The following is a 14,016-nucleotide window of genomic DNA, read 5'->3' on the forward strand; positions in this document are numbered from 1 at the left end:
GAATAATGAATATTGTCATCGTGATCAAAGGCAAAGCCATTCGTCTGTAAGACTTGTAAAAGAAAGGCAAACCTTACCAAACGATATCAAACTAGTCACAATGACAACAACGAATAAAACAATAATATATATAAAGAATAGAGAAAAATTTAAAGAATACAGATATGAAGGACCCAACATCCAGACCCTCTACCATGTTTGGCGCTGTTGTATATCATACTTTTCCAAATACAGACGAGAATAAGGGGTCAAGCTGTTAAAAACAATTACACTTCATGTTTTCTATTAAAAATCTTCACTGTTTTTACACCTACCAAGCAAACTACTTGTATTTCTCTTTACACCACTAGTTAAAACAGCAATCACGATTTTCAAACACATTACAATATTACCAAACAAGCTTTGAACATATAAGTAATAGTAATCATAAATAATTAACAATTAATAATTAATCATCCAATCACCCAAAAAGTTATTTCATCCAAAAAAATTACAATTTTTAATTCATGAAAATATAAAATGGAGTAAGTTCGGTAAGGGCCAAATATGGCCCCGATTATAAAGTTCAACGTTACAAGATAAAACATGTGTTAAGTTGACTTAAAGTCATGTGAAAAAGTTAAATAGAACTATTTGTGTCAAAGTTTTATTCTAAAGCGTTGATTTTTACATCCCAAATACGTTAAAATAAGACATTTTGACGAAATTTGACAAAATCGGCCGGATTTTAACCAAATTTAGGCCTAGGAAATACAGAGCGCAGGCGTCGACAAAATAAATATTCAAGTTAGTCACATGGTTAGAAATAGGGGCCATTTTAGGGCCATATCGAACCTACTCTTTCGGTATTTACATCTGAAAAATACAAATGTACATTTTATATTTCAACCTGTATTTGAATAAAAATAGTGTCGAACGTATATGGTACGAATGTATTTTTTGAGCGAAAGGACCCGATACCAACCGTAATGCCACATCCGCCATGGCGGGTGTTCTCATCTATAATAAACATTTAGCTAAATTAGAAGAATTTAGCGACAATAAGAAAATCTTGGCGACAAGAAGAACAAATTAGCGACAAGAAGACAAATTTAGCGACAAAACAGTTTATACACTACCAAAACTATGAATTAATAGAAAAAGTAAATTAATTAGAGCTGATTTTTTGTTGTTTAATAAAGTTTCAAATTTGGTTTATTTAGTAGCACTACAGTTTTGTAATGAAATTTTAGTGAAAAAAATGTTACAATATTTAAAAAAAAGAATCCACAGAATAATTTGTGTCATGCATATATATATATATATATATATATATATGAGTCTAAAAGATTGTGTAACAATACCGACAAATAGATGGAAAACAAAACACTAAAAAGTGTTGAATATCATCGCACAAAGATGGAAAAACTGAACAGATGATATAAATTATACAATAATTGCAAATATTTCGGCTCAACAAATGGCCTTCCTCAGTGTTAAAAGTTTTAACAATACTGATATATATATATATATATATATATATATATAACATTTTCAAAATTCAAACCAAATTATAAGATAATAATTTGGATTGAATTTTGAAAATGTCAACCCTGCCGACTCTACATAAGTACTGTAATGAAAATACACTGATATATTAACATACACCCTTTAATGCATGTTTCTATATTTATTTTAGATAATTTATATTACGATTTCGTGGTGCTAAATTAGTCTTATTGTCTTTAATTTAATCTTCTTGTTGCTAATTAGTGGGACCCCACGGCGGAGGCATAAAAAACTTAAAAGGTCGTCACCTAGCACTATCTAAAGACAAAATATGTTAATATCATCAATACCCGGTGTACACGTATCAATTCATGAAAAATGTAATAACCAGCAATTTTACTGTACGGGCAACGGTACATGTTTAACTGCACATATGGACTCTAGACGTTCATTTCGTTACCAAGTTCTTTTAAAGAAACACTGTTGTGATTCTGTAGTTTTGTTAGTTGATATTTCAGCATTGATTTGTATCCTCGACATTTTCTTTGGAACTAGTTGCAACATATTAAACATTAAATCTTGTAAAATAGAAAATAATTTGCCTTGCTATGGGAATAGATTTGTTGCTAGGAAAAAAAATTACAATGATTTTGCCAAGAAATGTGCATTCCATTGTGTTATATTTAAACAGTGTATTAGTGTAAAATTCACTACATGTAAAACATGTTTGATTGCAAATATAAATAGATTTAAGCTGTGTATTTTATTTATTTAAAATTATATAAATTATTGACTGAGTTTATCTCCGCCATTATACTGGTTGCTAGTCAACAGAATATACGAGATAGGACCAAAATTCCACAATTTTCAGAAGTTCTATGGTATAGAGTTACAACATGACAAATTAGATGAAGTTTGGGGGTGGGGCCAAAAATTGTCCTCATTACCCCTTGTCTATTATTATAAAAAAGAAAAACATATTGTCCATATCTACAGTTGTAAATAATGAATAGTTTCATTGTAATTTCAGAACACAGACAACTTAGAAAGTAAGTACCCCTTTAAAACCGATGACAAATAATTTTGAAACTGCAATATTATAAACTCTCCAAATTGTACTTCTTTTAACTTTCAATCGTGGAATCCGTTTGTCTTGTTTGTCATCGAGTCCACTCTCCAGCAATAATCTAATGACGGCTTCGATTTGAGGACTTTCATCAGTATTTGTTTCCAGCAGAAAATGTTCTTTTCCGATATGATAAATGAACAGATTTTTGTGTTTTGTTGGGTATCAAATTTCACAAATATTGTATTTTCTGAGAAATTGATTAAAAATATTAAATGGTATACTGATGGTATTTCATCGGGTATCTATTTCAGAAGTACACATTAACTTCGACGAGATTTTAGACAATTCAAAATTTTAGAAAGTGATTGAGAACATTGCAAAATGTTATTAGTATTTCGAAATATATTATAAAGTATGTTTTTACAAATTGTTCAGGTTCAGTAATAGTTACCCCACGAGGACGCGTTGTGTCAGAGTAAGATCACCCCGACGGCCGTAGGCCAAAGGGTGATCTTTCACTGACACACCAAGTTCGAATGGGTTAACTATTTTTCATCCCAGCTGTTCTAGATTATTTAAAAAACCATTTACGCTTCAAAACATCTAGTTTAGAACGCCAAACAATCATTATAACATACTTTATTTATTACTATATAGTATATGCCATTTATGAGCCCCGAACACAATGTTTTAATATTTTAAATTAACAGAGAGTTTACATCCAGTCGTCCTGATGAAGGGGTATGAATCGTGGGTCAATATACTGAAGGTCTTGAGCTCGAATCCCAGCATAGACACTGGATTTTTTGTACATAAATTTTGATAGTTAGTCTTTTCCTTATAAATAGTTCTAAGTTTTATTGTGGATTTGACATTCCCGCCAAATGTTACAGAACAACGGACATGCAGAACAAAGATACTCAAGCTAGGGTGATCTGGTAGGGTGATCTGGCTCAGATCACCCCTTGTTCGGATCACATTAATATTATCGATAAAGTCGAGTATGCGGTTAAATAAAGTATCTTTATTCATCAAATTTCATTTTGATTCATATACTATCAGTATCGTTACAACCGATTGTCTGCAATAAAAAGACGAATACACATTAACATACATCGTAAGTAAAAATATATATTAAAACACTAAAATATTAAACTTAACAAACAATTGGAATCACTTTCTGTCACGCTCCATAAATAACTTGTTAAATTAAAAAGTTAGATGAAATAAATATTAAAGTTCTGTTACATTTCTTAATAAAAGATACAATAGTTTCTTTTTTAAATAAATATTGTTCTAAAAAATGTACATCAATATTTCTTACCGATTAAAATCTCTCTAAACAACTAACAATGTGTCTCTGAATCATAAATAACTTGCAATGAATATGAACTCTAGACAACGTAACGTACGTCAAAGGCGTAACTTCATAAAACTTAAAAAAAACGGGAAAAATTACAATGTATATGAGCGTAACGTTACATATGCGCAAATGCTCAAATAGTATCTACAATTTTTATAGATAGAATAAAAAAATTCAGTAATAAAAAAAATAAAAAAACCAACAATCTGGAACACCATTTCAAATCTAACACTCCCCACCATGACATTTCGTAAAAATTGTCATCACACAAAAACTGACAAATATAAATTCATTAATGTAAATTCTATTGTGAACATTCAAGTAAGCATAATTTAGTTACAGGTCTAAAAATTTGTGACTCTTTTGTTCTGATCACACAACTACGGATAAGACTATCACGGCTCCTACTGACCTCAATTACTCGTCCTAATGGCCACTGTCCTCTCGGTGTATGATCATCAACAACGATTACAATGTCGTCAATCTTTATATCTCGTTGTTCTCTTTGCTATTTGTTTCTCTGCTGTACAGTTGGTAAATATTCACGCAACCACCGTCTCCAGAATACATTGGCCGATTTATTGTATCTGCTTCCACCACCTTTTAGCATAGCCATCTTTCTCATTAAACACACCTTGCGGTATTGAAGTGTTGTTTTTCATTAATAATAACATGTTCGGTGTGAGAACTGGTAAATCTCGAGAATCATTACTGACTGGTGTTATCGGTCTATCATTTACGATCCGTTCGGCTTCAGCCATAAAGGTAAGTAACTATTCATCAGAGGAAGTTGATCATTTACAAGAGCTCTGAGAATTTTCCGTGTCGTACGAATCATTCTTTCCCATACACCACCACGATGACTAGCGTTTGGTGGATCGAAAGTCCAATGAATATCCTTGTGTGACAAATAATTGAATATTTTTTGTTTTGTTCCATTGTTCAATAGATTTCCGAAGTTCCGATTCTCCACTGACAAGATTTGTCCCGTTATCACTATAGACCCTTTTAGGAATGCCTCACCTAGTCGTAAAACGTTGGAAAGCAGAAATAAGGGAATCTGTTGTCAAGCTATGAGCTACTTCTATGTGGACAGCTCTCGTTGTGAGACATGTAAAAAGGCAATCGTATCTTTTAACGACTGAACGTCCAACTTTAACATTTAAAGGACCAAAGTAGTCTATTCCAACAAAACTAAATGGTGGTTTATCAGGAGTTTTCTGGTCGTCTATAACAGAAGCTGAAAACAAAGCGGTGCTTGATATCGTCTACATCTGTTTGGACAGTACTAGGTCCTTTTAAAATCAAATAAGTTTCCCGTAATGATGCTAGCACTTGTGCCATTCCCATATGTCCATGTTGTTCGTTGAACGACCTGATTATTAAAATTGTCACGTGATGCGATTTGGTATGATGACAGGACATTTGTTTGGTGACAAGTTGAGACAAATATGTCATTACATCGCGTATTGGATCAGTTGTAGTGGGGTTAATCATAACAACCCTTTTGATCTCAATGTCTTGATTGTCAACGGATGATACAACTTTTGGTTTCGGCCACTCACATGAGTCTTTCAACAAGTAATCGGGCCAATGGAGCCAAAATTTTATCTGTTTATTGTCTGTTGCATTAATGCCTCTAGATGCTATGTCGGCAGGATTTGATCTTATATCTATGTATCGCCACTGACCTGGTGATGTCAATTCGTGAATGCTACTTAATCTATTTGCAACAAATGTTTTAAAGCGACGGGATTCATTTTTGATGTATCCAAGTACAATCATAGAGTCAGTCCAAAATACTACGTTGTCAATCTTAATCTCTAATTCGTTTCTAATTATTTCGTAAAGTTTGCAAGCAACTACTGCACCTAATAACTCTAGTCTTGGAATTGTTGTCTGTTTTAATGGCGCTAAGCGGGATTTTCCCAGTATAAGTGAACAGTTCACCTTTTCATTAGTGCCTACGAGACGTAAGTAAGCGCATGCTCCATACCTTATTTCGTACCCATCGCTAAACATATGAAGTTGAGCATCAGATATATCTTTCATGTCTTTTGTCTTGAAGCATCTAGGTATCGATATATTTTCAATTTCTGGCAGTGTCGACTTCCATTTTATCCATTCTTCTTCTTTTTCTTTCGGAATAGGATCGTCCTATCCAAGCTTTATTGACTGTTTACTTAGGTCTTGTAATAAAATCTTCCCTTTCAAAATGATTGGCGCAATGAGTCCCAGTGGGTCAAATATCGAACATATCGTAGAAGTTATTCCGCATCTTGTCAGCGGCTGCTCCTCGAGTTTAACTTTATATTTGATGGCATCATCATTTACATCCCATATAACGCCTAGTGTGCGATCGGTCGGCAAAGCTGTGTTTGACTTCAAAATAACAACTGAAGGTGCTCGTTCCGAATTCGGTATTTCGCTTATAACGGCTTTACTGTTACTTAACCACTTCGTTAATCGGATTTCACCACGTTTCATAATTTCTCGTAAATCAGTTGCAAGCTGAACGGCTCTTTCTTCCGTGTCCACTGACTTCAAAGGGTCGTCGATATAAAAGTTTCTCTCTACGGTTGATGCTACCTCTGTTTCAAATAACTCACTCAATGGCTGTCTTTTTCAATGCGTATGCAGCACAACTGGACAATGATGTTACACCAAACAGATGGACCTGCTTCTGGTAACATTTTTGCTGTACTTTTAAGTTTCCATTTGGCCACCATAAAAATCGTAAAGCATCACAGTCATCGTCCTTCATGCGGACTTGATGAAACATAGCCTCGATATCAGCAGCTAATGCAATGTGGTCTTGTCTAAATCTCATTAGAACTCCTACCAAACTGTTCATAAGGTCTGGACCTTGTAATAATCGGCTATTTAACGAAACATCTTTAGGCTGCACAGTCGAAGACTACTCTTACTTTTCCAGGTTTATGTTCATTTGTGACAGGGTGATGCGGAAGGTACAATATGTGACCTGACTCATTTCGTACATCAGTAACTTCCTTTGCATGTCCCTTTTGTATATAATCACTAGCCGTTGCTGTATACATCTCATGCAGCTTAGGATCATGTGACAATTTGCGGTGTAATTGGTTTAATCGAGCGTGTGCTAAAGGCAAATTATTCGGCAGTTTTACATTTTCATCCCGCCACGGTAAGCCGAGTTTGTTATGTCCATCTTCATAGGCTATTGTTGACTCCATTACTTTCAAGGCGCGTTTATCCTCCAAAGACATGCATATTTTCTCCGTGCTAGGCTGATCGAGAAAATCAGTGGTACAAAGCCGCTCTAATTGCTGCTGCAAGAGTACATTATCTGCATACTCAAAATTGATGTTAACTACATCACTGGTGCTTACATTGCTGAGGGGGCCTCTAACGATCCATCCTAAGCGTGTTCGTACGGCATAGGGCTCATTCTTCTTCCTGAACGCACTTCAATGGGAATGTGTGCTTCTGGTGTATCAGTGCCTATTAGAAGCACAACTTTATTGCTGCTGAACTAGAGTATATGAATATCGGACAAGTGTTTAATTCTATTAAAATCTTTATTATTTGCGGCTGAGTGTGTCGATATCGGTAGATTTTTAACTGACCATACCTTACTAAGTGTTATCGGACAATTGCTTCCAACTGATTGTACATGTAAGTTAACCTCTTGACCTTCGTGTCGGACTCTTTGTGCTGTTGCTGTTGTCATTTTAAACGTAACTGGTCTACTTTCTGTTTCTAACATTTGTATTATGCGCTCGTCACATAACGTTTTATCCGCTCCATCAATAAGTGCATCGGCAAGTTTTCCCATTTGACCCTTTAACCTCGACGGGTATAATTCCTAGACAATTCTTTATAACAGTCCCGGCGGATGAACAATTAATGCTTACTTGTGTAGCAGTGTGATCAGTGTTGTTATTTTTACCCCGATTATGCATTAAAATGTGATGTTTAGAGCTACAATTTTCTACAGTGCACATTTTAGCTTTCTACAGTCCCTTGAAAAAGGTTTACTCTTTAAACAATTAAAACATAGCTTAGCATTTCTCCATCAGTTAAGTTCATAGACTTGAATTTTACACATAATTCTAAATTATTACATGTACCTTCACAATAAATACATTTACGATCTTGTGTTGTAGCCTTGCTTACATACATGTTATTAGAAGCAAATGTAGATACCTTCTCTCTTGTATTCATATCAGTATGTCTGTCTAGATTTTTTCTACATGTATTTGAGTTTTCTTTTACGAGATCAAGACCAAACATTGACGAGGCTAGGCGAGACTTCTTATCAATAATTTTCGCTAAATCGGAAAATCTATGTTCTCTTACCAGTTTCAGTTATGGAATGAGCAACCCATTTTACCCTTAAATGCATAAGTAAACGCTTTACAATCTAATATTATCAGTATTATCTATATCAGACACATATCCTAATTGTGATAAAGTTATCTCACACTTTTGCATTTCAATAGCTAATTTTGAAAGTGACTCAAAATCCGATGCCTTTATCGGAGTACCATATACAAGATTTTCAATATATGATCTAACTATCATGTGTGACTTGCTTTAACATGAGTATAAAATAGACCTAGCACGTTCATAACCTTTTTGCTCTAATAATACACCATCTTCTATAGAAGATTTAGCATCACCTTTGCAATACTGAATTAAATAACTTAACCTTAATTGATCATCTGTTACTCTACTTTCAACATTCGTTTCAAAGATCTTTATGAATTTACAATAATCTGTAGGTTTACCATCAAATGTCAAAATTTCAGGCTTAGGTAGGTTGAATCATTCTTGAAGTGCTGCTGCAAGTCTTTGAAATGCGGTATCGATGCTGCTATTGGACTGTAAACTTCCAGTGGTGCACTCTATCCTTGAAACGGCATTTTCAGTACTCTTTGTTGTAACATGTTTATTAGGAAGTGTCTTATTTTCTGTGTTTATCGGCACGTTCATATTCTGATTGTTCTTAAACGTTACCTCGGTTTCTTCTTCCTGCCACACAGATTTTTCCAACTTCAAGCTGACTTTTTCTTTCTAACATCTACTCCTTCATTTCTATTTCTCGACGAGCGTGTTCTAGTTCCTGTTTTTCAGCCATTTTCTTCATTTGAACCTCGGCCTTTAAGCGGTTATCCCTCGCCAGCTTCAGTCTATACTGTGATGACGATGAAGTCTGAGATACAGATGTAATACTGCTATTCTTGTCTCTTCCTCCTTTTCCTTTTCAGGTTCGCGTACCCACTCATTAAATCTTTCACTGAATTCAATGAGGTTTTTCTGTGAGCTGTCAAAGTTCATTTCTAATGTCTCAACAATATCAGATTTTGTACAAAAGTCTAAACATTCCAAATGTGCAACTTTAAACTGTTCATAGCGATCACACAATTTGTTGTACAATGTTTTCACCGTTTCCCCGTGATATCATCTTTGTCTCCAATTCATTATATAAATTTGTAATCTGTGCCAAGTTAGTTGTTCTTATTTTCCGAGATTCTTCATACGCTCGCTCCGCTTCTTCACTGTCCATCTTTTCGGAAATAATCGAGAAGTGTTCGGATCACATAAAAAAAATCGATAAAGTCGAGTATGCGGTTAAACTAAGTATCTTTATTCATCAAATTACATTTGGATTCATATACTATAAGTATCGTAACAACCGATTCTCTGCAATAAAAAGACAAATACACATCAACATACATCGTAAGTAAGAATATGTATTAAAACACTAAAACATTAAACTTAACAAACAATAGGAGTCACTTTCTTTCACGCTTCATAAATAGCTTGTTAAATTAAAAAGTTAGATGAAATAAATATTAAAGTTCTGTTACATTTCTTAATAAAAGATACAACAGTTTCTTCTTTAAATAAATATTGTTCTAAATAATGTACATAAATATTTCTTACAGATTATAATCTCTCTAAACAAATAACGATGTGTCTCCGAATCATAAATAACTTGCAATGAATATGAACTGTAGACAACGTAACGTACCTCAAAGGCGTAACGTCATAAAACTTAAAAACGGGAAAAAATACAATTTATATGAGCCCAACGTTACATATGCGCAAACACTCAAAAATAGTATCTACAAGTATTAAAAATAAAATGAATAAATTCAGTAATAAGAAATGAATAAACCCAACAATTTGGAACAACATTTCAAATCTAACACTCCTGGTAGAACAAAGGAGCTGAGATGTTATTAGATATACACGTGCCATTACAGTAAAAAATAAACCCATACGCTTGTCACAATCAGTATGCTAATACAATTACTTTCCAAGTTTTCCCTCGCTTTTAAACTTAATTTGACCTTGAACCTGAAAGTAGTTTTTAAATCACTAGTCTTACATGTAGGTATTTTCTTGGAAGTTCATGTCGCGTGTTTCTGTTGTTTTTTAAAGCTCCAGACCTCAGTACTGCTTATACCAGCCATAGATAGCCATGATGTATTTATATAGAACCTTATATTTAGAAAACATAACAATAATAACTACGGATTAAGGAATATGCACGAATTTTTAAATCAATAGTAGACAACCAGCCTCATTTCGTATAGAAAATGTGTAGTAAAGGCGGGATCGCATTTCTTCCGCAAGATAAGTTTTAACTGGATGACAAGGAGATGTAGATTTCTTTAAGTAATCTAATATTCATAAAACGAGATATTGGGTAAAGTCAATGAGCCAGCAATCCGACGACACTAGAAAAATTAATATATTGGGATCGACATATGAACTTCGATATATGATTGATGGCAGTTTAGTATGTAATATTCTACATTGCCAATATTTAAAAAAAAAGGTCGGAGTAATTTAAATCAATTCTATTTACAATACTATGTTTTAAAAAATTTCTATCTGTAATGTTTCATAAAATAAATGTAAGTCATGAACGAGGAGTATTTTATCTTTCTAGACAACAAGCCGATAAAAAACAATTTAAGAAACCGAATGATCCTGGCGAAAACACTGAACTAAATACATCACAAGGTAAGTGTTTCCTAATATTACAGTGAAAACTGTAACAGAATCTATTTTGTTTTTCATATCTTGTGTAGTTTGTGTTGAATAATAAACATAGCACTAAGAAAATTTCTGCAAAATATATGTTATAATGATAGATGCAAGTCCTCTTAGTTCCCCGAAGAACTAATATTGTACATGTGGATTTTGCTGTCCTTTATTAAAGCATTTCAATGTGTTCCAATTTATTGATGATGATACTTGTGGTAAAAATTATTCTGTTAAAATGTCTTCTCAGATTTGTTGGAAACATCAAATAGCATATTTTTTTTCTTAATTTAAAATAAAAGGATAAGAACAGTATCATGCATAAAACAAAATTATTATTTTACATGCAATGTGTATTCTTGTTATTTAGATGCTGGCAAAGGAGAAAATAGTACAAATCTATTAATTTCGCTTAATTCAACAGAATAGATCTTACTTATTTGTATGAATATTGCTAATCGAATGGTTTTTTTTTAAGATTTCCAAAATGGTAGTCTATACAGTTTCTAGCAAATTTATTATTCGAATGATAACATTTAGATATTAATCGTACATTCACAGGTCATTTGCTTTTATTTCAGTGCCAACAGAAAAAGTCTATGAAAATGAAGTATTTTGATGCAGATTAGGCAACCTACAACGTTTGTACTGAAAAGAAAACAATTCAAAGAGATACATGAATGTTTCGTCAACGCATATATTTGTTTTATTGTTGTGTAATCTGTTATTTTAGAATAGTTTGTTTGTGTATATAGTTAAGAGAACAAAAGAGATAAAATAGAAAATAAATTCTTTGCAAATTTTTGCGCTAATTATATATTCCCGTTTAAATTGGATTTGCTTTTAAATCTGTATAATTGCGTTCTAAAATTATTCATTATGCGAATAGTTCTTTTTTCGTCAATATATGTCCACTTCAGTTTCACATCTAGCTTAAAGGTCATTTCCAAAGCACTCAAACAACAATGTTTAAAAACCCTGACACCAAAACCTATATACAAATGACATACAGGCGAAATATAAATCACCAGAGCCTAGACCAGCTGTGAAATTGCATTTAACAAAATCGATATAATATTTCAGGTCAAATTACAGTTAATGGTCTATTTTACAGATTTTGATAAAATTTGGCATACAATTTTGGCTCGTTGAACTTTAAAATGAAAATCGAAAAAATAATTCATTTATGATTGTTATCCTCTGACATAATACTTGTTAAATTCTATCAAAATAGATGAACATTAAAAAAAGAAAAAGAAATCATCAAATCTCCAATATCAAATCCATCAATTTTCCTTATAATATTATGTTGTCAATACATAAATTTCCGTTTTAACGATGTAACAAATAATAATAGTTATCAACTGTGTTTTCAAGATATTCTTGGTTAAAAGTGGTGTTCTAGGTGAAGAAATACCACAAAACGTCAAAATAAGAGTAACGTTATCGCGCTGTCAGCCGTATAACGTCGATTTTTCTACGTTTTTACTACCAACTAGGTAACAGATTAGTTGATACATCTAAAACGAAGTCGGTGACCATCTGATTATTTCATATTATTAAAGCGGAAATTAATGTTACACCAACATATAGTGTTTAAGAAAAACTATGGATTTGAAATCGGAGATTTTTAGATTTTAAGACAAATTTAAGAACGTTTTACGCCAATGTTATTATAAATAAGATAACGCGAGTAAATGGTCGTTTTTGGTAAAGCCTTCGATTATATCTATTTTGTCTACAAAAATATGTGTTATATGGTAATATTTGGTCAAATATGTCAATTTCACCATGTTTTGACGTCATTATGAAATTACATATGACTTTTATACTAACATGTTCATTTATTTATAGAATGCACATAAGCTTTTTAATATCAAATAATCTAACTTTTTGCAATTTTAGAAGCAAAATTAGATATGACAAACAGCCTTGAGCTAGAATATATTAAAATAATATTTCTCTAATTCTTACACAATTTATCCTTTTCCTGTCATGTTAATTATTTTTATCTCGTTTTATCTCAGTTCTTCATTGGTCAAAATTCGATTATGACGTCAAATTTTCTTGCTTTCCTCTGAATTTCCTATTGTGACGGCATGAAAAAAGGCGACCATGCCTGATGACGTCACATAGAAAGAACACATCTTTTGCCGATCATTTTTAAAGAAGGAATAAGTTTGCTTGCATATTGCATAAAAATCATTAGAGAAACAGATTCCACCACCAAATCTCATGTAAAACTTTGTAATCTTAAAAATTGCTGATCCTATAGAAATGCATTTATAAATATTGACAACATTTGAGATCTTTAAAAGTTTCGTTAGGTCTAATATTGTATTTTTGCAAATAATATATTTCAATTACTTCTGTAATATTTTACATACTGCAATTGCATTTATATTATAAAGCATCTTACGTTTTACAAATGATGCTTATATAAAACCCAACCCACAATTGCATGTTTATTTAGATAATACCAATTAAAAGGGAAAAAAAATTTAATTAAAACATATAATACACCTTTGCGTAGTTGATTTTCTGCGACAAGTTTTGAATGTCTTCTTGGTATCTTCCGCTTCTTAACGGCTTGCTGGGAGTTGATGGATTAATGCAATGACCTTGTGTGTGTCCATGTGTTGTTTAAAATATGTCGTCCCGTTCCTCCGGAAATAGCTGTTTGATATTCAGCCTGTATTGTTACAAATTTTAACTAGTTTGTCTTTTAGTTGTTTTTTCCTTTTATGCCTAACGTTGTAAGTTTTCATCAATTAATGAGTTTTAATATCCAATTGGTATCCTCCTCGTGACTAATATATTGTACTCTGTGTCTAGATCTGCTCGACGGGGTAGCATTGTTTTGAATTATTATCTTACTCTTAAAGCATTATATTTTTCGTCTACTTCCAATAATTGTAGATTATAACATGGCAATTTCAATATTGGCCTAAGTATCAGCCCGAGACTACCAGCGGATTATGCGTTAAACGTAGTTTTATGGGGTTTTTTTGTACATTTAAATGCGACCAAGTTGAATGAATTTATCAGTAACGTATCT

General features: G+C 32.7%; 1 protein-coding gene across 1 annotated transcript in view; it reads left to right on the forward strand.

Annotated features, from left to right (window-relative positions):
- LOC127702811 (neural cell adhesion molecule 1-like) overlaps positions 1 to 13,474 on the forward strand; it is a 31,215-nt gene extending 17,741 nt beyond the window's left edge. The window contains exons 11-13 of the mRNA XM_052207112.1: positions 2,519 to 2,537; positions 10,864 to 10,937; positions 11,540 to 13,474. Of these exons, the coding sequence (XP_052063072.1) occupies positions 2,519 to 2,537; positions 10,864 to 10,937; positions 11,540 to 11,577 (131 nt within the window). The 3' untranslated portion in view covers positions 11,578 to 13,474. The remainder of the gene's footprint in view (positions 1 to 2,518; positions 2,538 to 10,863; positions 10,938 to 11,539) is intronic.
- Positions 13,475 to 14,016: the final 542 nt, after the last annotated feature.

This window comes from Mytilus californianus, unplaced genomic scaffold (assembly GCF_021869535.1).
Source record: "Mytilus californianus isolate M0D057914Y unplaced genomic scaffold, xbMytCali1.0.p SCAF_5, whole genome shotgun sequence".
In the NCBI taxonomy this organism is placed as follows: domain Eukaryota; kingdom Metazoa; phylum Mollusca; class Bivalvia; order Mytilida; family Mytilidae; genus Mytilus; species Mytilus californianus.